Here is a 26,439-nt window from a genome sequence, read left to right on the forward strand (position 1 = left end):
TTTTTTGCCAGCAACATGTACATTTTAGAGAAGGTTTTGGGTTAGGGGTTAATCAGTCTGACAGGCAAAAGTCCTTCATCCTTTATGTTACATTAGGGTGGACTGCTGGTCTCTTATTGTACTATAATACCACAGATTACAATCATTATTTTCATTATATTTATTGATTAACAATTATTCAAATGTGAAAATTGTGATGTCTGTTACATGTTCATGTGAGCTTCAAGAGTGTCTCATTCAGTGGCACACCTGAACTTGCTTTGTTCTCACGCAAACCCCTGTGAACAAACCTCTCTCATGGCACTCATGATAGGCCAAATTGAACCTTTTAAAGGCTTAAAAGTGTGTTTCATGAAGTAGAAAATAGTTTTGACATGATAAAAAACAAACAAGACTGAACAAACAAATGAACGTTAAACATTTGTGTGTTCAAATATCTTTATTCGTGGTGTACTATGGGGCTGCAGAGCTGAAGCACGACACCTTAGTTACAGTGGATGGAGTACTCGATCTCTGACTGATCACCTGAAGGAAAAGAAAATGTTAACACTTACTATATTACTTATATTTAACAATGAGCTTAATGGCATTTAATTGATACAGATGTTCACTGTACAGGAAAGCCTCATTCAACAAGGAAATCTGACTTCTACCCTACAATAATCAGCAGCATAGAACTCACTGTACAGAGTTCTATTTTTAAGAAACATCTTAATAAAACTGTTGCTTTTTTAACAACAAAAGAGTCAAGTGCTGGTCATATATAACTGAATTATGACTGTTTTGGTGCAAATAAACTTTACTAACATTATCAGGGAAGATAATAAAAGATAATAAACCCCAGGAAAGATAACAAAATTATATATATATATATAAAAAAAAAAAAAAAAAAAAAAGAGTATGTCATGACACTTTTAAGAGCAGATTTCAGATTGAAATGATCCTCATAAAACAAGGGAAACCTTATACAAATTTGGGATATTAAATCTTACTTGTTTGGTAGTAATCGTAGATTTTGATCACAGCTGGCTTGAGATTCTGCACTGGAACAACCTGTTTCAATTGTATTTGGTAGTTCATTGGAAAACCTTTTTCAACCTGCAGGAGGATAAATGGACATTAGGGATAAAATGCTTATGAATCTTCCTAAAGCACATATAATCTCATCATATGACTGTGCAGTTCTCTCACCTCCTTCAAATACACAAGGACATGATCGTCTTTAGAATCAACCCGCTCCACAAATGGTGCATACAGATTTATGGCAGGACTTCCGAGCTGTGGGGAAAATGTGTTAACTTCAAATCAAATCCCTTTATTGTCACTCATCCATATACACAAGAGTAACAGTGGGTGAAAGTGTTGTGTGCAAGTACAAGGAACATAGCAGTATAACTATTACAATAAACAATACAGAAAAATATAATAAACAATGTTAAAAAGTCTCTTATGATCTTTTTGTGTGAATACGTCTCTTACAAAAGCAAAAAAAAAGAAAAAGGTGCCTTTACTATTAGAAAAATGCAAATACTGCGTTTAAAGACATCAAAATATCAACCCTATAGAAATTTGTAGAAAGTTGTGGTTAATCACTCAAACGCACCAAAGACGTATCCGCTGTAAATCCTGATAACAGTTTAATGTCCACGATGACCATGTTAGTTTTTGTCTGTGAACCATCATAGCTGTAAAAATAAAATACAAGTAAGTGGAGAAAATGCAGAAACACAGTTTATATAATGTGTCTCGTCATCAAAATGTTATCTTGGGGTACAGTTATGTGATTTACTGTACATATAACACCTAATGTCATTTTGTTAATTTGTCTTAATGCGGTTAGGTATTCGGTAAAAAGGGAATTTGTTGGTCAATAGTGAGCCACAATCATAAAAAAGTGTTTTGTTATAAATTCAAATCTGTTCATACTTGACAGTAAATTTCAACATGAAATTTTGTCCAGATGATTGTTCACAATCTCCCTCAGTCTTGGCTTCAATACTCAATGTTTTATCTATGCTTGGAGTGGGCATGTTGTAGAACAGAGCCATCTGTGAGAGTGGAATAAACAGTCAACACAAAAAGAAACAAATTCACAAACCATCCCATAGCAGGTAGAGGTGTAACATGCACAAAACAATGGCAACAATTGATGAACTGATTTAAAATGTATTTAACCATAAAAGTAACAAGAACAGTATTCTGTCTTGAATTAATTAAATCCCTATAGAGAATACTTTTTGATATGCCTAATTGGTGTTTTCCCAACAAACATTAAGACGTTATAATATCAGAAAAAAACATAAGTGGGAGAAAAGAACAGAGAGAAAGTGAATTGGACTAACATTGAGATACAGACCTGCACAGACACACAGGTGGAGCCCTTCACTTCAATACTGTATTTGCCTGGAACGTTCTGCAGTGGCCTCTCCTGGTACAATAACTTGTTGTCCTGATTCACATCAAAGTGGTGAGTGTCTCCTGCAGACTGTACAGTCACTGTGCTGGAGCCATCTGAGCTGAACACTTTAGTGGCGTACAAAGACAGAGCCTGAAGAGCCACAACTGTGTCCTGATAACATCACAGCATCACCATTACAACATTAATGTAAATAAATAAACAATCATTTTAACAAATTTTCCTTTTACCCATTCTAACCAGTACATTCATCAATAGTATTTTCAATTGTAGTGGTTTTGAGTAACCTGGGTGGAGGAGAATCCTCCATAGGCATTCTGCTGCTTCACAAGCCAGCTGACAATCCTGTTGGCATAACCCAGATCAGCTGTATTGACTGAATCTGTAGTGAGAACAGCTAGCAGCACATATGAACTGATCTCCACTGCCAGAGAATCAGACGCATCATCAGATGCAACTTGAGACCAGTGCAGATGACCTCCTTTAGGACATATGGATAAGAGAGACATGAGAAAACTGACATACATATTACTCAACAGATGCAAATCACTAGAATATTCATGTTAGTAATACCTCATCATTTTCCTTACCATCTGAAATAGCAACATTGTCCAGCTCCTTTAATAGCTGCTGTCGAGTGTCCGTCTCTCTAGCCAAACTGAAAGTGTAGGCAAGCAGAGCAGTGGTGTAAGTGTTTTTGAGATTCCCAATGACGGACCTCAAGCATGACAAACCTTTGGAAACTACAGGATCCTGCAACAAAAACAGAATAAACAGCACTTGTGAGTGTTATTTTTCTAATAGCTGACACAATATTCCTTGTAGGTGAACTTACTGTTACTGGAGTTTCCAGTTCAAGCAATGATGCAGTAATATAGGTGGTCATGGTCACATTATCATTTACTCCACCCTGCAACAGAAGAGAAGAGGCAAATAATGCAACTCATTTTCACAAATCCTTTGTTTTAGATAGAGATAATCTCAGCCTTTTTGTAACTGAGAAAATGTTTAGAGACCAATGAGGCTCTGACATAACCTGCAGAAATGTTTAGCACTTTCTGGAAAATATGCAGAATTGTGCATTAAACATGGTAAAAGGAGTCAAACTGAGCTGAGAAAACATTCTTACTGGTAGCTGAAAGCATGATCAAATGATTTAATAAACAAACTTTGTGAATGCTGTTGATGTTTCTTGTGAATTTACTGCTGACATACCTTCATTCTGTTGTTGAACAGTCTTCCTTGTTGCATAAAACAGCCATCTTGACTCTGTCTGCTTATCAACCATTGCTTTGCACTCTGAATATTATGTGGATCAATAAATACGTATTTCTGTGCTTTCCCAAAAGACCTCAGGACAAACGCAGTCAACCTGGAGGGGTGGAAGTTTTAATTCAGAAAATGTCAAATAATTCAAAGGTGACCACAAACTTTTTGCACCATCCACCTGGGTGTAATATTCTAGAATATTATTCTAGATTCCCTCAAATTTCTGATCTGACAATGACAAAACTAAGAGTGAAAAGAAAATATTTACCATGTATTCCCCTCACCACGGCCAAAAGTGCTGTATGCACCATCATAATGTTTGTAGTTCAGTTGTCGCTGGTATCCTGTTTAGTTTGATATGAATTAGCACTTTTTGTTTGATAACATGATCATTCTCAGATGGCCATTCAAAACTGAATAAATTAGGATCAAACAGTCCCATTATTTGAGGTGGTCTTTAAGTACAGCACATCATTTATGTTTCTTACCACTCTTAAGGAAGCTGGTGGCTCTCTCTCGAACGGCTGAGGTCAGCTGCTCAGTGTTCTCCAGGTACTGTAGAATGTAAATATTGGGAGAAAGAACAGCAATGTTCTGCTCTCCACAGCCATATGGCATCCGTAATAATCCATGAAGATTCTGCAGTGCGCGGCCCAATATGTCTCCTACAAAGAACAATTTTAAACCATATAGAGTGTCTGGAGGTAAACTCATTACCAGGGCTGTGCACCATTCAGCATTGAATGAAGAATGCCAATTCAATTCCAGAATTTGGATAGAATTTGAATTGTGGTGGCAAAAAGGATGTAAAATTGCAATTCAAATTTGAATTTTAGGAAGTAGAATTAAAATGTAATGAAATTCAAAGAAATTCATTTGACCGTTTTTAAGTAAATTTTTTAAATAATAAATGAGATTTTTCAGTATAACATGAAACATGTTCTCATATTATCATATGCATAACAAATGGGGTATGACCTGAACCATTACACTATAAAAAGTTTTTTATACGAAGTACACAATACTGAAAAACATTGAAAGATTTACTAGATTATTGTGGGTTTTTTTTGCTTGGCAACTTTCAGGAATTACATTTACATTTATGCATTTGGCAGACACTTTTATCCAAAGCAACTTACAGTACAATTATTACAGGGACAATCCCCCCGGAACAACCTGGAGTTAATTGCCTTGCTCAAGGGCACAATGGTGGTAGCCATGGGGTTCGAACCAGCTACCTTCTGAATAACAGCCCTGTGCTTTAGCCACTATGCCACCACCACTCCTTATGAATAGCAGGGAGTTGGATCAATGCATTTATTTGAGTTCAGATTGGTCAACACAAAATATTGATTTGGTTCAGTCCCAATTTAAGGCAGTACCAGAGTGGGCAATGGGAGTTCTCTTGGGAAGCAAACAGTTCTACCTGTGCTTTGCAATAACGGTCCCAAATCAGCTGAACCACCTGGGGGTGGAGCCTCCACTCTCCGCTGAGCGAATCTTGTAGCGAAAGCTACGGATCAAGACGTGCTTGCCTCGGATTAGCAGGAGAAACCTCCGCAGGGCAAGAAATACAGCCAGCAACTCTAGGCAGTTGATGTGCCAAAGTAACCATGGGCCTGAACAGGAGCCGGCAGCTGTGTGCCCATTGCACAGGGCACCCCAACCCTGTTTGGAGGCATCTGTGGTGACCACGATGCATCTTTACACCTGCTGTAGGGGGATTCCTGTCCACAGAAAACAGAGATCTGTCCATGGGTTGAATAATGGTGGCAGAGGGGGGTGAAGACCACATGATATGTGCCAAGGCGCAATGCCCATCTCTCATCTCATATGTATTAACTCTAGTGGCGCAACCGCAGCTGAAGTTGCCATATGCCCCAGGAGCCTCTGGAACTGTTTTAGAGGGACTGCGTTGCTTATTTTTAATGACAAAAGGCAATTCAGCACTGACTGCGCGCACTCGTGTGTGAGGCGCGCTATCATTGAGACTGAGTCTAGCTCCATGCCGAGAAAAGAGATGCTCTGAACCGGGGAGAGCTTGCTCTTTTCCCAGTTGACCTGAAGCCCTAAACAGCTGAGGTGCCTGAGCCCCTGATCCCTGTGAGCACATAGTGCCTTTCGAGAGTGAGCTAAGATCAGCCAGTCTTTGAGGTAGTTGAGTATGCGGATGCCCACTTCCCTTAAAAGGGCAAAGGCGACATCTGTGATCTTCGTGAAGATGCGAGGGGACAGGGACAGGCTGAAGGGGAGGACCTTGTACTGGTATGCCCGGCCCTCAAACGCGAACTGTAGAAGGGGTCGGTGTCAAGACGTGAATGTACGCGTCCTTCAGGTCTATCGCTGCGAACCAATCTTGATGCCGAATGTATGTTTTTGAATATTTTTTTGTGTGAGGATCTTGAACGGGAGTTTGTGCAGAGACCTTTTTTGGGTACGATGAAGTAAGGGCTGTAGAAACCCTTCTCCATCTTGGCTGGAGGGACAGGCTCTATCGCATCCTTTTGTAAAACGGTAGTGATTTCCACGTGCAGGGTGCTGGCTTTTTTGCCATGCACCGAAGTGGGGCAGATGCTGCTGAAACGGGGTGGGCGTCTGGCAAACTGAATCGCGTAGCCGAGTCGGATGGTCCTGGTCAGCCAACGCGACGTGTTGGAAAGTGTAAGCCATGTGGCCAAGCTCTGAGGGAACTCTTTGACGTACATGGTGGGGCTTCTCAGCAGCAGGGAGCAGGTACTGTTGCGTCAGGAGGCAAAGTTGCGTCTGCTGAGAAAAGACTCAAAGCACAGAGCTGGGCCCTGGTTGAGGCAGAGCTACCTGTTGGTTCCTTGTTGCCGAAGGGGGATGCCATCTGTGAGCAGACGGGGCTCGGTTGGTAGTACAGCGCAGAGGCATGATGTGTTGAATGGCCTCCATCTGCTTTTTCACCACTGAAAATTGCAGGGCAAAGTCTTCCACAGTGTCGCCGAATAGGCCGAGCTGGGAGATGGGGGCGTTGAGAAAGCGAGCTTTGTCAGTCTCCCGCATCTTGACCAAGTTCAGCCACAGATGCCGTTCCTGGACCACAAGGGTGGCCGGCGCTGTGACCTTCGTAGCCCGGAGGGCGAGGTCAGTAACTGAGCACAGTTCCTGCAGCACATCAGGATCAAGACTGCCCACATGGCCAAGCTCTGAGGGGACTCTTTGACGTACCTGGTGGACTTGCAGGAGGGCCATGGCATGTAGGGCAGAGGCGGCCTATCCAAAGGCCTTGTAGGCTTTCGGTGTCAGCGACGATGTCGTCCTACAGACCTTGGAGGGGAGTGCAGGGTGAACCAGCCTGTTTGGCTTTGATCCGAGGAACCAATCATCTAGCCATGAGGGTTGAGGTTCCAGTCCAGCTCCACGCTCACGGCGGCCCAGGGAAGCATATCGGACATCTCTGCATCAGCCTCGAACTGGGCGGGTAGACCCGAAGGTGGCAGCCCAGGTGAGTCCTCCGCGTCAGACGCTGCAACGCTCTCAATACAGTGGCAATGCTATCATCTTGCTCCATGGTGCCGGCGGAGACATCATACTGGCCATGAAGCGAGCCAGTCTCACGTCGAGCCCAGACGGAAGCAATCGAGCTTGCTGGGGGGTTTGTGGGGATTCACTCGGCGAAAACACGCCCGCTGAACTCCAAAAATCGCCTCCATCGCCAGCCGGGTCATCTTCAATCCCGTGGGAAGAAGGAGCAACGTGGGGGCGGCTGGAGTGATGTTCCCTTTAAGGAAGGAAAGCCGCGACCGCAACGATGCCATGGTCAAGTTCTCGCAATGAGTACATAAACCATCCACAAACACTGCCTCGGTGTGATCGCTACCCAGACACACGAGGCACCAAAATTGTACCATATTTCTTGAATCTTTAAACTATATTGTGCAGTGTAAAGGGTGAAATGCCCAAAATCCTTCTGATTTCTCATTGGGAACATTCTTGTGCTGGATTATTTGCAGAAGCATCTGCTGGCAAATTGACAAGTCTCAAATTATCCTTGCTCTTGAAGGTCTATGGTGTTTTTGGAGGCTCAATATATACAATGACACGATTGCCTCACCTGTTTAACATCTGTTTTACATCGCCTTGTTATTTTAACTTGTCAAATTGTTATTAGTTTTAAATTGCCCCATCTCAATGTTTTTAAAGCATGATGCAATCATCTGATTTTAAATTACTGTACATTAAAAACAATGAAATTCACAAGGTAAAACATCATATTATGTTTAATTGTAGTGCTTTCAATATAGTAATGGCTAAAAATATTTTAAAGTCACTCCTTTTTTTTAATTAGCATTTTTTATACTGTCCGTATAAAAATAAATGTTTTATGACTGTTTTTAGGAATTGAGGATGTACATTAAATGTTTACCAAGGACTGAAACAGCCGATCTTGCTGATCCCTCTATTACATCTTCGGGAAGAGTCAGATTCACCTCCTCTGAGAGACTGTTTCCTAACATTCAAATAGATAAAAACATAATTGTCAACACAAAACTCTTATGAAACTAAGTCTTATTTGAAAACTGCCTATACAAAGCCCATAATGAGGCATACATTAATACATGTATGAAAACAAACCCTTTGAACACATTAACCAGCTGTGGGTCTCTGTCTTTTCAGTCCCTTCAGCCTACAAATTGAAACAGAAACACCATCATATCACACTCATATAAATATTAGACTCAGAATAAATTATATCAGAGAGCTGTTGAAGTGTGCTGACCTGTACAAGCAGACTTCGTGTAACTATGTCAATGCGTCCTCTCTCTGGCACGCTCACAATCTCATTGTCACACACAGTCTGGGACTGTTCTGCCTCTGCACTGACCGTAATATTCAAGACTCCTAAAAAAACACGTCAAGCATTTGTATCAACACACCCAGTTGGATCTTACAGTAACTAAGAACATGGGCTTTTGTTTTAGAGAAAATAAACCATTTTGAGAAACTACAAAGACATTACCCACCGAGAGCGGAAGGAGTGAGAATCCATTTAAAGGTTTTTCTTCCGTTAGCACATAAACAGGATGAATACTGATCATCAGAGGAGGCTTTAAGAGTGTAGTCTGAAGAATGAGCTGGAGTTACTTTAACCTGTCAAGGAAAGACAGATGATTAGTTTCATATATGATATACTAAAATTTTTGATAAGACTGTTTTGGCAATCTCACCATGATACACTTGGGCAGATAGTTGAAGACAGTGGCCTTCAGCTCAAATATCTCCCCACGGATGATGGAGTAAGGCAGTGAGAGCTCCAGGAAGAAGGGCTGGAAAACGGTCAGCTGAGCAGGAGGAGCTAGACCCAGACCTTTGGAGGACAGACAAAAAGCCTCCGTCTCCCAAGTGGTGATGGTGTCAGGAACCTTGACAGGAACCTGTGTCGATCCAGAGTCTCTGTAAAGAAAAATCAAATGATAGCATTATTATTAGCCATAAAAGGAGGCAAATGTACTATGAGTTCTAAATCACTTAGAATTAGAGATTCAAGCAGGAACCTATTCTAGATTCAAACCTAGAAACAACTCTAGGTTAGGGATGTGTGCAACGACTTATTTTAATTACATATAAACCGAAATTTTGTAGTCGAGTTGCCTAAAAGTAAGAAACATTGGGCCTTATTCATGAAACATGAGCAGAACAAATATGCTCATAAATTGTTAGTAAAACCATTCTTATGTAAATTTGCCCATTTAATTAAATTTGACAACTACCTAAGAATGGATTCATTAACAATTTACAAACAAATTTGTTTTGTCCATGTTTCATTAATAAGGCCCATTGTTGTTACAAACAATCCATTTGAAATACGTAATTATTTCAATAGCCCAAACAGAACCTAGAACTCTAAAATGTCTCGAATTTCTAAAAACTCTATAATGGCTACTATACTCTGCAACAAATCAAGAGCTGATTCTAGAACCAAACTAGAAGCAAATCTAGAAAATCCTGTAGAACAAATCTAGAGCAAATCTATAAAAAGAAATACTGTAGAATCTAGAACATATTCTAGAACTTAATCTAGAACCTATTTTACAAATAAATGTCGAACAGGACCTAGAACCTCCTCTAGAACAGATTCTAGAAGCTAGAACCTACCCAAGAACTAAATCTAGAATCTACTCTAACAAATTAAGAACTGATTCTCGACAAATTCTAGAAACTACTGTAGAACAACATCTAGAAATTATCCCAAAACAATTATTTTTAAAAATGTAAAAGTACTGCAGAACAAATCTAGAGCTGAATCTAGAAAGTCAAGAGCAAAATCAAGAAACAAATTTAGAAACTGCTCTAGAACCAAATCTAAAGCTATTCTTGAACACCATGGGTCCTATTTAAAGAGCGCTCGCAATAAGTGCAGCGCTATGCCATAAGTCATAAGCGCAAAGTCAGTGGGCATGGCCATGAAGTTATTTTCGTGCAAGCATGTGCTAAGTCTAGGCGCAAGTAGGTTTGGCAAAATTGCTCGAGCAATGCGCAAATGGGCTGCATTAAGTGCAATTTAATTATGAGGTTATTATACCACCGTCTGTATCCTTTTATATATTAGAATAAGAAATTACATTCTTTTGTGCATTAATTGTACCCTTGATGATTGTCTGACATATTTCTATGACAGTGACATGGTGTTTTTATATGCATGGAAAATGTGATTCTCGTCAGAATTTGGATGTAGTTTAATAATACTCTGTCATTTATCATTTTCATCTACTGACACACAAACCATGGCTAGTTTTAATTGTGATTTTATCAGCACACACCAGAAAATTTTGATAAATGTAATTAATTTATTGAAACAAGAACATTTTTTACCAAAAATATTTCTAAATTGAAATTAGACTTCAAACGAAGTGAAAATACAATATAATCAAAATAACGAAGTGGTAAAAAAATTATAGCCTACCAATTCCAAACATTTTACTCCATCCAACTTCTTCCACAGGCCCGTATTGCAGTGACTTAAAAATCACTATACGACAATGTGGGCCCTCATGTATCCAGATATAAGACAAAGGCAGGCCTAACACAGTCGTAAATCTTACTGATAAAAACGCAGCAAAATCAAACAAAGGGAGTCCAAAACAGACTGCACATCCCATGAAGTCTTGCTCACTCACTTTACACCTATTTGTGAAATTCCAAAGGATCGAACTCTCAACTCCTATTGGATGAGGCGCACGACAGAACGCCCCTCAACCATGATGTCATCGGGAGTAGAAATACCTCTGAGATCCTTCTGGACATTGCTTCCAGTGACTTTGTGTGCCGTGCATAGACGCAGCTCATCGCTGCTCTCAGGTGTAGCCTTGTTCCACAAGGAAGTAAGGCAAGATTTTAAACTGTGGCCATACAATCTCGCTGGAGGAGTTGAGATTACTCTGTGTTCCACCGAACACTCTAACGGATCCGCATCTTCATCCGTTTGCCTGCAGAAGTGAAGAAATATTTCTCTTCCCTCTTCAACCAAGTCAACATCGCTGATTTGCCGAGAATCAGCAGCTGTACCACCCACCGACAGAGCGAGGGAATGGCCTCCCGTCATCACCCGAGCCTCGAAGAACTGAGTTGGAGTCAAACAATGGATGAACACACATTCTATCTTCGTCCTCACGTGATACAAGAGGTTAATGTCTGGGCAAAGATAGAATATTATAGTGTGTTATTCTTGTGTTTCAAGGTTATTGCTTGTACAGTTAACAGACCGCCGAGTCCGCTCATTGCTGCTAATAATACTCAAGGTATTAATGTAATGTACTGTTATCATGAACGAGATTTGCTGCGTTGTAATCCAACCACAATGGACAGTTGTGTATTTCCGCCATCGCGGACAAGACTGGCACACTGAGTTTATCTATTAAAGAACCAAAGACCGCGGGACGGTTTACGAGCCGTTCACCGAGTCTCAGAGCGATAAACTAACGTCTGCTTTCTCTTTTAGGATCAATAAGCTAGTGATAATCCTAATCAATGTTCCATTGATTTTAATAATTGATAATTATCTTTGATAATAATTAATTATTGCTATTAACCAAACCCGCTCCTGAATGTAGCGCACTACATTAATTGGTGCCCTGTGTGAGGAATCCTACAACAAGAGGTGAAAAAAAACCTTTAGGCCTAAAATTAGACCATAAATACAACTGTAAATTTAAACATAATAATAATAACATGACCAATAGAGAGTTTAAAACAACTCTCATATATTTTTGTTTCCTATAAGATGGCTACAACTCTGATTGAGACATTATTTGATGTTCCACTACATTTTCATAGTTTGGAGATGAACTTTATTTCCACCTGCTGGTGCAATCTCCGAACTGCAACTGCAGTAACTGAGTTTAAACAACTGAGTTAAGACGTGGCTTTGACATATTTCTTAGGAAAATAGTAAAACGCACTTTGTGCCACTTCATTTGCATACAATACACCCACAGTTTGCACGCAAACACTCTCACCCAGGGCCACTTGCACTTTGCGCTGGCACCGAAATTTCGACAAGTATTAGCACTCTCATGAATATATATATATATATATATATATATATATATATATATATATATATATATATATATATATATATATATATATGTGTGTGTATAGGCTACACTGTATTTACTTACTACTAAATAATAAATAAAAATGTATATTGGGTGATTGCCTGCCATGATTTGGTCACTGTGAAGGTCAGGTGGTTTAGAGAAAGGCTTGATACAGGTAAAATTACACATGATTTTACTACATTAATTATGAATTTCAATTTTCAGGCACTGTCATAATCGATCGTCTTGGAAATTAACGATCAATTCATTGTTAACATTAATATCGCAAAACGCACATGGAGGACCCTAAATAATATGTGCATGTAGCCTACTGTTTAAATATAATTTAAATGATTACAATTAAGAAATGCATGTTTTGGCATTTTCCACTTAAAATATTCTTAGTTCACTTAAAATATTCTTAGTTCAGTGTATTTAAACACATTTAGGCTACGTTAGTTCGAATTTGGAAATGTTTTAATTACTGTTAGTGAAATACTGTCAGTAGTAACTTCTAACTTAAGATAATTAAGATAAATAATTTGTATAGGCCTACATAAATGAGTTCATTAAAACTTCACGTTGTGGATCGTGGGATATTTTGGATCTTTGGATTTGTTTTTATTAGAAATTAAGTCAAATATTAACACACTGCGTAAACACAGTACATAAGCTACCGCTTCTCTGGTCATAGTTTGACATCAGCTAAATGTACATTCGTGCTTACACACAGTGATCTCTGAAGTATCCTAATTGTAGGTTGGGGAGAAACATGGAGATCAACAGTGATTGTTGTCATGTTGTACTTAACAAACTATCACTGGGTGTGCAGAAAACTTTAATGTTCATTTAGAAAAATGCTCCAACATTGTTTAAATGGTGCCCACTGTGCATTGGCTCTTCTGTAAACTGGGACATGACATGCACCGCACATGTGCCCTCTAGCGGCAGGTGACTATATAGACAGACTTATCAACTTCTGTTATGATTACTGAAAGCATTTTTCCTGAAATTAATTAATCTATGATTGACAAGCTTATTCAATCAAATTATTAATGAAAATGAATCGATTTTCGATTAATGACATCCTTAATAGTAATATGGTAGTAACCATGTTTTCGGCAGAAGCCAGCCTTTTAATGCAATTAACCATGGTGTCACTGTAATATGGTGTATAGTAATATGGTATTCATAAAGTACCATGTTTAATTTTGTGGTTGATATGATTTTACTACAAAAATGTATGGTGATATTATGGTTAGTGTAGTAAAATCCATGGTTGTGTCTTTGTAAGGGAAGGTCAGGGTTAGGTTTAGGGGTAGGGGTAGGGGTACGGGTTGATGTAGGGTGTCTGTGAGACTCTAAATAAAAACAATTAAAATGCAGAAGTGATACCATACTGTATGTTATTATTTCATTAGGAGTGCAAATAGCCTCTGCAAAAAATAAATACATAAATAAAAATAAAGCCTCCAAACAAAATAAATTATACATGTATATTGTACATGTTGTCTTGGGGAGTTTTAACTTGCTAAATTGCATTTACACACGGTCTAAAATTAACATATCCTGTTGATACGCACCCACCTTTTTGAGCTCAAAACATGAAAATGACATACCTGACCTTAAATGGTTGTATTTACTGGACCCTTTGGAGTATGAACACAGCTGTAGTATCCTTGAAAGAAGACACTTTGGGCTTCAGAATTAATATATGTTATTATTTTTTAAAGTTAGAGAAGCTGAAGTTTATAGTACTGGAAATATTTTGTGCTGAACATGTTTTTATAATTAAAAAAAAGAAAAACACAGCGGCTCACTGGAGCTGTTTTTTTGTCTGGGTGTGAAACCCAGAGGACAAACTCACCGTAGCCCCAAGCTGACACAAATTAGGGGCCTCAATCGGAGGTTTATAAACTGCTACCACCGTCTCCCTCGCTGTTGTTAATTTGGGAAGGGAAATGAAATGAGCCACCTTTGAGAACCGGTCTACTACAGTCAAAAAAAAAATGGGTGCGGTAGAAAATCACTCCTCTAATTTAGAAAACGCGACCTCAGCCCACGGGGACCAACAAAAGTCAGTGCGGGTGGAGGTGAGATCCGTCAGAGGTGTGGCGAGCTGGCTGAAATTTCTAATACATTTCCGATAAAAGTAAGAGAACCCCAGAAACCCCTGCAATGCCTTGCGAGAATCTGGAATTGGCCAGTCAGAGACAGCTCTGACCTTAGCAGGGTCCATGCACACTCTCTTGGATGAAAACATGAACCCCAGGAATGGGACCGACAATGCATCAGGAGGTAGGCGGAGTTGTTGATCAACAGAGATGAGTTTAGCGAGCTGAGATGCTGTCATCTCCAGAGCCTGGTTAGATGCAGAGATTTGATCCTGCTGATGTCCCAGTAAGGCTTCCTGCTGAGAGAGGGCGGAGCAAAGAGTAGGTTCCTCCACTGGGTCTATACTTGGCTAGATTGTTCTGTCAGAGGGCGAGAGTGAGAAAAAGAGACCCCAGAGTAGAGGAATAGTTCAAAGGATTTATTAACAATAAATTATAACTTTAATTGTGCTGGCGAAGACTGGATATCTCGTCACTGGGAGCAGTTGCGGGAAGGAGTTTTAGGGAAGAGTGTGCACCATAGCTGCACGATGGGCAGATCCATGAAGAGTGTGTTCAGAGACGAGTGTGTGCGTTGTGGAAGTCAGGACTAGATTCATAAGAATCCTCCATTGAAGCATATTGAGGTGGAGAGAACAACAACCAGCAGATTGGAAGACAATCACTTTCTCAACACATGGGAAGAGTGAGGATTTCCTCCGTAGAAGATTTGTGAGCGCAGAGCACAATCTTACAGCAAGCTGGAAGGTAACCACCCTCTCGACACGTGGGAAGAGACGAGGAATCCTCTGTTGAAGATTTGTGTGTTCAGAGAACAAATGTACAGCAAGCTGGAAGATAACCACACTCCCTACAAGTGGGAAGAGATGGGCATTCAAACAGAAACTAAAGATAGGACCAACTAGGCAGAGAGAGTAGGGTAAGTTACTTCATATCAAACAACAAACTAGCAAGGATACTGAGAACACAAAGGGTTTAAGTAGGGTGTGAAATAGAGAATCAGGTGTTGCTAGCATGCTAATTAGTGGCATAATCAGTTTTCCCCTGGGAACAATCAATCTTCCCATAGAAAAACCCTGATCATGTATGCTGGCTTCAACAGCAAGTCATGAGGGAGACAAAATAACAAAACACACAATAAACCGACAAACTCACAGGAGCCATGACAACTTGGAGGGGCACATCATTATTAACTCATTATTAACTACCTATGAACTATAATCAACAGATGACTTGCTAATGCAGTATGACATTACTTTGTGGGGCACATCATTATAAACTTACTATCAACTACACATGTACTCATCCCAGTTAAATCACATATTGTTTAGCATCATTTGGTTTGTTTGTCATGATGTAAAAGCTGAGACGCGGACATGGCCTGCATTTGGATGACAAGTGAACTGAGTGGTAGGAACACTCTATTGGTTGATATTGTGAAAGCAGTGGTGGCTCAGTGGTTAAGCCTCTGGGTTTCTATCCAGAAGGTCAGGGGTTCAAGCCACTGTTGGGCTTTGACCATATCTGCTGTATCATTGCTGACCATATGCTCTTCTGTGAGAAAAATTATTTCACAGTATACGTGCAAAATGTATAATGTGTGTCAAAAAAGGCTTCTAAAATGTTAAGATGATTATTTTGTTTTGTTGATAAAAAGTGTTGTTATTAAGAGTATAAGTCATGTTTGAAAATTATAATTAAATAAACAGTATACCCTGTGAATGTTGATATAAATAAATGCACTGAATTAATGTTTGTTTTTAAGTAACATGCTACTAGCGATGAAAGTGTTAGCTAAGATAAATATGGAAAACATTTTGGCCCCCACCAACATTGGTGCTTTCCATCTGGATTATCTGATCCCAGCAAAGTAGTCGAAGAGCCCTGCATTACAACATTCAATACAAGGATATAAAACACCTGAAACAGAAATCAAGGACATTTTCTCTGTGTTGTTCATAAAATTATCACTGCTGGCATGAGGATAGATTCAGCAGGGAAGTTATTGTGGTTCTAATATGATATTTGTAAGGATTTCCCTAGTGACCTCCAGGGTCGCTATGTTTGTTTATTGTTCACTTTGTGTCTTTTGTTTAATTATGGGTTTTGTAGTTCTTTTCCTTGTCTTTGTTCATTTGTCCCAGGTGTTCCTTGTTTTGCCAATGGCGGAGCTAGGGGGTGGCAACTCGCAATTGCTGTTTTTTGTTGTTGTTTTTTTTTTACAATTTAGTTATTTAGAGGTGAAATCATCTCTGTACAAACTTAACATCTGCGCACACCAAGGTCGCCAAACCTCCACGTTGTTTGCTCATTAATCTCTGTGTAATTAATCCCTGTTTTCCTCTGTTTATTGTGGTTCTTGTTCTGTTTGTTCAGTCTGTAATGTGCATTTGTGTTCTAGTTGTTCAAGTTGTTCTAGTTGTTTTAGTTTTACATTATCTCTAGAGTTTTTATTAAAAACTGCAATTGTATCCTGCCTTTTCCAGTCTGCCATTACAATATTAAATTCAAAAGCTATGTTTAAAGATAATGGACATTGAATGGTTAGTTTACTAACCCAACTTCAGCAAGTTGCCATATCCATGTTTCTGGAAATATGGTCCGAACTGTTACTTCAGCTGATGCATCAAGTCTACCTGAACTCCCCCTCATCCCAAGAATTTCAACTGGATGGAGACGATAATCATGCATCACTGAAACAAAATACAGATGCAATATTTGTTGCATTCCATAAAGCAATTAATACCCATTAATATACAGAGCTAATTTATACACATGCTTTATTGTGTACCTCTAATGCTAATTTAGTAACACTCAGATATAAGCCAATTTTTCTATCAATTAAATGTTGCATTACCTGTATATATTTTGAATTATTCATATATATAATTGTATTTATTTTCATATTCAACTTATTTTAAATAGATCTAAAAAAAAATAAATCACAAAAGTCATCATTATAAAAATGCTTATTAATGGTGAATTCCATAGTAGATGAGGCATTTCTTAAACATTTTTTAGAATTTCTCAGGTATGTAAAGTATGTGCAAATGATAATAGATGTACCTCCAACGTGGTATCTGTGATAAGTCAAGCCCCTATATGTCACACACTGAGGTTCTCGCACAGCCAAATTTGTTGCCATCTTCAATCCCACTTTCTATCAAACAGCCAAATCAAAGGAAAGTCTTGTAAATTGTGTACATTCATATACAATAACATTTTAGGTATGTATGCATGTATTATAATTATTGATTATTAAGTATGAAAGCCAATCAAATTCATCATCAATCATATGAGCTGCTTGTTACCTTTAAGGATTCATAGGCGTGGTCTGTTGGCACAGCTCGCCGGGGTCTGACATGCAAACACTGTTGCTCATCTTCAGCTCCATAAGGATAATTTGAGACTGACTGCACTGGAAGCATGCTGAAGATCTGTAATAGGAATATATTCACAAATTATCAGTCTGGGCCCGTATTCACAAAGGTTTGTTTCTACTAGGTGTTCTCCAAAGAGAAGGCCAAACACATCTCTAAATTATTAGAGAATTTTTATTTTTGGGTGAACTATTTCTTTAAGTCCCCCCAAAACTATACTATTGTGTCAGTCTTAAAGAGTTTTACACTTGGGAGGGATTCAATTAATATAATTTCAGATGAAAGTGGTAGCTAACATGGCCAAGCTAGTGTGGCAGATGTTAATATTCATGAAATAAATATTCATGCAGTGAATTAATTAATTCCACTGAAAATCATTTCCTAGGAATGAGGTAGGGAAGGAGGTATTGCTCCAAGTGAAGGAGTTCAAGTAACTCGGGGTCTTGTTCATGAGTGAGGGGACAATGGAGCGGGAGGTTGGCCGGAGAATCGGTGCAGTGGGGGCGGTATTGCACTCGCTCTATCTTACCGTTGTCACGAAAATAGAGCTGAGCCGGACGGCAAAGCTCTCAATCTACCGGTCAATTTTTGTTCCTACCCTCACCTATGGTCATGAAGGCTGGGTCATGACCGAAAGAACTAGGTCGCGAGTACAAGCGGCCGAAATGGGCTTCCTCAGAAGGCTTCTCCCTTAGAGATAGGGTGAGGAGCTCAGTCATCCGCGAAGAGCTCGGAGTAGAGCCGCTGCTTCTTTACGTCAAAAGGAGTCAGTTGACGTGGTTAGGGCATCTGGTAAGGATGCCCCCTGGCCACCTCCCTAGGGAGGTGTTTCAGGCACGTCCAGCTGGGAGGAGGCCTCGGGGAAGACCCAGGATTAGGTGGAGAGATTACATCTCCACACTGGCCTGGGAACGCCTTGGGGTCCCCCAGTCAGAGCTGGTTAATGTGGCTCGGGATAGGGAAGTTTGGGGACCCCTGCTGGAGCAGCTGCCCCCGCGACCCAACTTCGGATAAGCGGTTGAAGATGGATGGATGGATGAATGAAACTCATTTCCCTCCATTTTTGTTAATCTATTGTATATTCTTGTATGTATACATGTCTTTTATTTCTGTTTTGAACTATTTTGAAGGTGTTTTGAGGACATTGTTACATTTTATCTGAAATTGCATGTGATGACCTTTCTATGTCCTCAGCAGTACTCCTTTACATAATGTGTATAAAAGTTTACACAAGTTTGATTAAGTGCATATCATGCAATAATATTTCTGTTAAAAGTGCTAGGATTAGTTTAGAAAGTGTTTTATGTATATATGGATGGGATTTGATAGTTTATTGTCGAGTACAGTGATGTGTGCCTATGTGTATGTGTTGAACAAAACTTGTTGATTCTGGCCAGTTAATTAATTGGTCTTTAATCCGTGCAGGTGATATAAACACAGAAAACCAAAAGCAAATATTACTAATACTTTGCTCTGTTTATTTTATACATGTTTGGTTTATATTTGTCCCATATTTTCACGTGTTAATTTTGTATTGATTAGTTTCTTGCTAATGTTTAATCTGTTAATATCTGCAGGAGGCTAAATGGTGCTGCCTTTCATTTTGTTTAATTTCACCTCAGTATTGTGTGTAATGTGCCCCCGTATTACATATTTGTTATTTTTATCTTATTATTGGCAGTGTTTTTATTGAAGTATGCGTAATGTAATTTGTCAAATATTTGTATTTTTGTTTTGATTAAAGTATGTAATAACATTTTTGTTCCTACTTAGTAAGTGTTATTTCCTAATTGCTTATGCCTCAAATGTATAGAAAATGGCTATTATTCCCCAAAAACTTGACCAGGACAGTGATATTTAGAAATGTACCTATTTCCAATGAGGAAACGTCTTTTCATTCACATAAAGTCAGAAAAAAACAACATATGAACGTTTGGTTACGTATGTAACCTCCGTTCCCCGAGGGAGGGAACGACACGTTGTGTCGGAGAAGCGACACTAAGGGTCTCTCTTGAGCGCCGATATTCACCTCTGATCTATTGAAAAGGGCCAATGGGAGTTGGCAGTCAGTATTTGCATACCCGCCCCGGACATACGGGTATTTAAGCCGGGCAAATACGGGAGTTCATTCAGGATTTTTCTGAGGAGCCGAAATGGTCCGGCCACAACAGTGGCTCGGTTCAGCGACATGGCGGAGGAAAGACACAACGTGTCGCTCCTCCCTCGGGAACGGAGGTTACATATGTAACCAAATGTTCCCCTTCTGTCGCTCTCTCCACGTTGTGTCGGAGAAGCGACACTAGGGGATCCATTCCAATCTTGCCATGCGCTGAACCGTAGTACGTGAACCGCCGATACAGAGGCGGGCAGGGATTTCATCCAGTGCCGCTGTATCGCCTGTACCTGGCTGCACGCACTCTTCCCCAATGCCCCATAAGAACATCGGGATCCTTCTAGTTACCCTGGGAGGGAACAAGGCGATGTTTGCCAACATGGGAACGGGCCAGCCTGGCTGGGCCTCTTTCTCTCTATGTTTCTCGCGATAGAGCAATCACGGCCGGGCCCTTACACGCATATAGGGAAGGGGGTCTTACCCAGACCCTGCGGAGTCCACACCTGCCCTTTTTCTTGGGGAGGAAAAGTGGTAGACACGTCACACAGCCGTCTTACGGCTCGTGTGGAAAGTATGGCGCGGTGGTAGATCCAGCCTTGAAAGGGGGGAGTTGCTACAGCACGGCGACCGGGGCAGCTGTAACTGCTGTAGACACGGGGGTCCGCTTGTAAGGGCACAGAACCGTGGAATTACACACAGGGGGAGTCCGAACAGGAGGCCTTCTTATTTTACCTGTGGAAACCCCTATACCAGTACAGGGTGGCCACCAGGGTACCCGCAGTGGCTTGGGTCCGCGAGTTCCTCCGCTGAACCGCGGACCCAGAGGGCTGGGGAGGAATCGACCAGGGTCCCGACTCGGAGTGGGGCGCCCTGGGAAGAAGGCGCACTACTTTACCTTGATGTCAGGAAAAGGGCGCTGGGCGCAAGCGATCCAACCGGCTGGTCGGTCTACGTGTTACTGAGTTCTACGGGCTCGGACCTGAGAAAACACGAGACGCAACCGACTCAACGCGGAGGTTGTAAAACCTCGCGAAGGTGTTGGATGTTGCCCAACCCGCGGCTCTACAGATGTCTGCTAGGGAGGTGCCCTTGGCCAGTGCCCACGAGGACGCAACACCCCTTGTTGAGTGAGTTCGGACCCATAAGGGTAGGGGCACGGCCTGGGTGTGATAAGCCAGTGTGATGGCATCGACAACCCAGTGGGCGAGCCTCTGTTTGGAGACGGCATTCCCTTTCTGCCGTCCCCCAAAGCAGACAAAGAGCTGCTCAGGGCGTCTGGTACTCTGTGTGCGGTCCAGGTAAATGCGCAGGGCGCGCACTGGACACAGCAACGAAAGGGCTGGGTCTGCCTCCTCCCGGGGCAGCGCTTGCAGGTTCACTACCTGATCTCGGAATGGTTTGGTAGGAACCTTGGGCACATAGCCCGGTCGCGGTCTTAGGATCACAAACGTATCTGCTGGACCGAACTCCAGGCAAGTGTCGCTGACAGAGAACGCTTGCAGGTCCCAGACCCTCTTGATGGAGGCGAGAGCGATCAGCAGGGCCGTCTTAAGAGAGAGGGCCCTGAGTCCAATTGATTCAAGCGGCTCAAAGGGAGGTCTCTGGAGTCCCCAAGACTACCGAGAGATCCCAGGAGGGAACTAGGCCTGGCCGGGAGGGATTCAACCTCCGGGCGCCTCTCAGGAACCTGAGGATCAGGTCGTGCTTTCCCAAAGACTTGCCGTCTACAGGATCGTGGTGGGCGGCAATGGCGGCAACATAAACCTTGAGGGTGGACGGGGACAGCCTCCTGTCCAGCCTCTCCTGTAGGAACAGGAGCACTGACTTGATAGCGCATCTCTGCGGGTCTTCAGTTCAGGAAGAACACCAATCTGCGAACAAGCGCCACTTTAGGGCATGAAGGTGCCTGTAGAAGGGGCTCTGGCTTGGTTGATTGTATTCACAACGGTCGCCGGTAAGCCGGCTAGCTCTTCCGCGTCCTGTCCAGGGACCAGACGTGGAGGCTCCAGAGGTCTGGGCGCGGGTGCCAGAGCATGCCCCGTCCCTGAGAGAGGAGGTCCTTTCTCAGGGGAATTCGCCAGGGAGGAGCTGTCGCGAGAAGCCTGAGTTCCGAGAACCAAGTCCGAGTGGGCCAGTAGGGGGCCACTAACGTGACTTGCTCCTCGTCCTCCCTGACCTTGCACAGCACCAGTGCAAGAAGGCTCACTGGGGGAAATGCGTACTTGCGCAGCCCCGAGGGCCAGCTGTGTGCCAGCGCGTCTGTCCTGAGGGGAGCCTCTGTTAGGGCGTACCAGAGCAGGCAGTGGGAGGTTTCCTGGGAGGCAAACAGGTCTACCTGGGCCTTGCCGAACCGTTCCCAAATCAGCTGGACCGACTGGGGGTGAAGCCTCCACTCTCCGCCGGGCAGGCGTTGTCGTGATAGCGCGTCCGCTACGACGTTGAGCTTGCCGGGGATGTGAGTGGCGCGCAGCGGGTTCGTGACTGAGGAGGAGGTCTGATGCTGGCGTCATCTGGACTCGTCTGAACCGGCCGGCCGGGGGACAGTCGTGGACAGGCAGAAGTCGGGATCGCCGCGTCCGGTGTACCGGGACTGTCGTAATCTGAAAGCAGATTGCCGTGAGAACGGCATTTGCAGGCCAGGTGACCCAGAGGCAAAGGAAATAGCTCTATTATTGAGAATGTGGAAAATGTAAAAACAAAGGATTCTCCTCCCGGCCCTCCACCGTGGAACGGAGAGGTCTTACCACCTCCGGAGCTAACGTCTCGGTCTCTGGGTCGGTCGTCTCAGGAGCGTCTGGGAGCCTTCCGGGTCCTCGAGGGGGTCCGTGAGACGAGGGGCGCCCCTTTCTGCGGGGAGCTCAACGCGGGTCTGAGAGCTAGGCCCGCCTCGCTCGTTGAGGCGGAGCACCACTTCCTTTCTTCCTTGAAAGCCGCAGGAGGACGCCCTCGGCGAGCAGACAGGGCATGGCCCCTGGCGGCAGGTTTGCGGCAGGGCAGGACGTGTGACCTGGCCTCCGTCTGTTTCTTCACCACTGAGGACTGCTGGGTGGAGTCGTCAGGTGGTGTTGCCGAATGGAGCTGGGAGACTGGAGAGTGTTGAGAAAGCGTGCTTTGTCTACCTCCTGTACTACGACCAGATCCAGTCCATTTGTTATGTTTCTGGACCACGAGGGTGGACATCGCCTGTCCGAGTGCAGTTCCTGCAGCACGTCAAGAACAGGACTACCCAAGTGCAAATCTTGAAGTGCCTTGGCCCGGTGGACTTGCAGGGTGGGGCCATGGCATGCAGGGGGGGAGCGGACCGTTCTACCGCCGAGGGTGGTGAGAGCGGAAGAGCAAGGAAGCTTGGCTCGCTCAGCTCGTCGTGCACGTCCGGGAAGGAACGGGGGGGGGGCGCGGCTGTGGGCGGCGCACTAGCCCGTGAATCATCAAGCCCGGGGAAGCATAGCGGATCTCCGTGCGTCAGGCTCAGACTGGGCAAGCAGACCCGTAGGTGGCGGCCCAGGTGAGTTATCCACATCCGATGCCGCTGTGACGCTCTCCGATGCAGCGGTGATGTCGTCATCCAATGTCCAGGAGCTCAGATGCCCACTTCCCTTTGCGCGGCAAGGGCTGCCTCTGCAACCTTCATGAAGACGCGAGGGGACAGGGACATGCCGAAGGGGAGGACCTTGTAATGGTACGCCTGGCTGTCGAACGCGAACCGTAGGAAGGGTTGAAGCAAGATAGAGACGTGGAAGTATTCGTCCTGCAGGTCTACTGCTGCGAACCAATCTTGATGCCGGATGCAAGTTAGAATGTGTTTTTGCGCGAGCATTTTGAATGGGAGGCCCTGTTGAAAACTGTGCTGTAGAAACCCTTCTTCATCTCAGCTCGAGGGACAGGCTCTATCGTGTCTTTGTGTATGAGAGTCACGTTCTCTGGACGTAGGGTGTTGGCGTCTTCGTTGTGTACCTAGGTAAAGCGGACGCTGCCGAAAGGGGGTGGGGGCCTGGTGAACTGAATCGTGTAGCCGAGTTGGATGGTCCTGGCAAGCCAGTGTGAGGGGTTGGGAATTGGAAGCCACGCGTCCAAGCACTGTGCAAGGGGCACTAAGGGAAAGATCGCTTTTGGGTTGGCTGGGTAGAGTAGGTAGTGTCGCATTGGGAAGCAAAAGCAGTCCTGAGGCTTTGGTGCTGAGAGAAGACTCAAAGCACTTACCTTGCTCTGCGCACCCGGCAAGGGGCATAACTTCTAGAGTTATGCCCCATCCTCTAGAATCGTCAGACCCGGCCGGCCAGGGGGCAGCAGCAGTGGGTCCGTGTCCAAACATCTTGTTCCCTGGGTCATCCTTCTCAGGAATGCTTGGGAGAATTCCGGGTCCTCGAGGATGTTTGCGAGATGGGGGGCATGCGCTTCCTGCGCAGCGCTAGACACTGCGGCTGAGAGCTGGGCCCAGGTAGAGTCGGAGCTGCCTGGTTTTTGGGAGCCGCAGGGAGACGCCCTCGGCGAGCAGATGGAGCATGGCCCGCGCTGGAACTGTGGCAGGGTATGATGTGGGAAAAGACCTCGGTGTGTTTCTTAACTGCCGAGAATTGTTGGGCAAAGTCGTCAATGGTGTCGCCGAATAGGTCAAGCTGGGAGACAGGGGCGTTGAGAGAATGAGCTTTGTCTACTTTCCGCATTTCAACTAGGTTCAGACATAAGTGGCGTTCCTGGACCATGAGGGTGGCCATCACCTGCTCGAGTGTCCGCGCTGTTACCTTCATGACCTGGAGGTCGGGTCGCTGAGCGCAGTTACTGCAAAACGTCTGGGTCAGGACTACCCAAGTGCAGGTCTTTGAGTGCCTTGGCCTGGTGAACCTGCAGGAGGGCCATGGCAAGCAGGGCGGAGGTGGCCTGTCCGGTGGTGCTCTAGGCTTTGGCTGTCAGTGATGACATCATCCTACAGGCCTTGGAGGGGAGCACCGGGCGATCCCGCCAGGTAGCGGCGTTTTCGGGGCACAGGTGGATCGCAACTGCTCTGTCCACCTGGGGGACCTCCGAGTACCCATGGGCTGCTCTGCCGTCAAGGGTATTGAGAGCGAATGAGTGAGGAGGTTGGTTGCAGGTAGTGAAAGGTGTCCTCCAAGGCCTCGTCTGCTCATCATGCACCTCCGGGAAGAAAGGGACTGAGGGGGGGTGTGGCTGTGAGCAGTGCCTGGAAACGAGGAACCAATCATCTAGCCGTGAGGGCTGTGGGGAGGACGGAGGGTTCCAGTACAACCCCACACTGACGGCGGCCCAGGCAAGCATATCGGCCATCTGGGCGTCAGCCTCAGACTGGGCATGCCAACCGAAGGTGGCAACATCTGCATCAGAACGCTCTCCGATTCAGCTGTGAATTCATCATCCAGCTTGGGGGGCTCGAGGGAGTAAACAGACTGGCCGTGAGGCATGCCGCTCTCACCTTGAGCCCGGACGGAAGTCAACGAGTGTGCCAGGGGGTTGGTGGTTCTTGGGGATCTACCCGGCAAAACAGAGCCCGCTGCCATCCCCAAATCGTCATCCATCGCCGGCCGGGTCGTCCTCAATCACATGGGAAGTAGGAGCGACATGGGGGGCGGCTGGAGTTGCGTTCCTCTTTAAGAAGGAAAGCCGCGACCGCAACGTTGCATGGTCAAGTTTCCGCAATGAGAACATGAACCATCCACAAATGCTGCCTCAGTGTTATTGCGGCCCAGACACACAAGGCAGCGTCTGTGACCGTCAGGAGCAGAGAGAAATTGACCACATCCAGGAACTATACAGGGGCGGAAGTGCATCTTTACAAAGACGTTCAATGCCAGCTGTGTATTGCCCTTTTAGAGAAAGTAAACTCTTTTAAGAAAATATCCTCTTTTAGACGCACTGTCACTCGAAGTGAGTGACAGACAGGGAACAGAATGGCTTTGAGGCTTCTGGATGAGCTGCAATCAAGAGGTGCCACTCATTCTGGTTACAGGTGATTCCGATTGCCTCGAAAAGACTGGTCACATTGTGGAGAATGTGTTTCTCTCCTCAGCTCCACCTCTGAAATTGTCATCTGGATCCAAAATGTCTTCCTCGCACTCTGACTTGCTGCTCTCTTCTAAAGATGGCTGCTCTCTCTGGAATGTTCTTGAAAATAGTGGAATTTCAAAATATCACTGTCTAAAAAATGCAAGTGAAGGGCGATTTCTATTTTGAAGCTCCAACCCCCATCAATATTTCAGTACTTTTTAACTATAATCCAACACTTCCAAGAGGGTTGTGTTTTATCGCTCTCTTGTGTGACAGACTTGCCACGATATCATAATTTTCACACTGGTGCAGTGTTCACGTTCAAACCGACTAACACCGGTATTACCACTGTATAGTATAACCACCTTTCCATTTACTGTTAGGCAAGTATCCGTCTATGATGACAGGCAAAAAATTACTAGTACATATTAGGAACAATTTATAAATGTTCACATAATAATGATAATGATGATAATAATCACTGAACTAAATCATGGTTCGATGTGAATGTGTTTTTGTATTATTTTATGATTTAATCACAGATGTAGGCTATATATAAAGTGACCCTGCAGAGTTGCGCTCA

The 26,439-nt window shown here is 43.6% G+C and overlaps 1 protein-coding gene across 1 annotated transcript in view; it reads right to left on the reverse strand.

Annotated features, from left to right (window-relative positions):
• Positions 1 to 208: 208 nt before the first annotated feature.
• The window catches only part of LOC127632127 (alpha-2-macroglobulin-like), a 40,488-nt gene continuing 14,257 nt past the window's right edge, over positions 209 to 26,439 (reverse strand). Inside the window, exons 15-34 of the mRNA XM_052110646.1 lie at positions 17,675 to 17,800; positions 17,430 to 17,523; positions 16,921 to 17,056; positions 8,878 to 9,103; positions 8,674 to 8,800; positions 8,430 to 8,551; positions 8,285 to 8,336; positions 8,076 to 8,159; positions 4,174 to 4,350; positions 3,954 to 4,029; positions 3,632 to 3,788; positions 3,252 to 3,326; positions 3,007 to 3,169; positions 2,704 to 2,897; positions 2,357 to 2,569; positions 1,927 to 2,048; positions 1,604 to 1,685; positions 1,192 to 1,278; positions 993 to 1,098; positions 209 to 525 (exon numbers count right to left, since the gene is read on the reverse strand). Coding sequence (XP_051966606.1) covers positions 485 to 525; positions 993 to 1,098; positions 1,192 to 1,278; positions 1,604 to 1,685; positions 1,927 to 2,048; positions 2,357 to 2,569; positions 2,704 to 2,897; positions 3,007 to 3,169; positions 3,252 to 3,326; positions 3,632 to 3,788; positions 3,954 to 4,029; positions 4,174 to 4,350; positions 8,076 to 8,159; positions 8,285 to 8,336; positions 8,430 to 8,551; positions 8,674 to 8,800; positions 8,878 to 9,103; positions 16,921 to 17,056; positions 17,430 to 17,523; positions 17,675 to 17,800 — 2,460 coding nt within the window. The 3' untranslated portion in view covers positions 209 to 484. The remainder of the gene's footprint in view (positions 526 to 992; positions 1,099 to 1,191; positions 1,279 to 1,603; positions 1,686 to 1,926; positions 2,049 to 2,356; positions 2,570 to 2,703; positions 2,898 to 3,006; positions 3,170 to 3,251; positions 3,327 to 3,631; positions 3,789 to 3,953; positions 4,030 to 4,173; positions 4,351 to 8,075; positions 8,160 to 8,284; positions 8,337 to 8,429; positions 8,552 to 8,673; positions 8,801 to 8,877; positions 9,104 to 16,920; positions 17,057 to 17,429; positions 17,524 to 17,674; positions 17,801 to 26,439) is intronic.

This window comes from Xyrauchen texanus, chromosome 38 (genome assembly GCF_025860055.1).
Source record: "Xyrauchen texanus isolate HMW12.3.18 chromosome 38, RBS_HiC_50CHRs, whole genome shotgun sequence".
NCBI lineage: Eukaryota > Metazoa > Chordata > Actinopteri > Cypriniformes > Catostomidae > Xyrauchen > Xyrauchen texanus.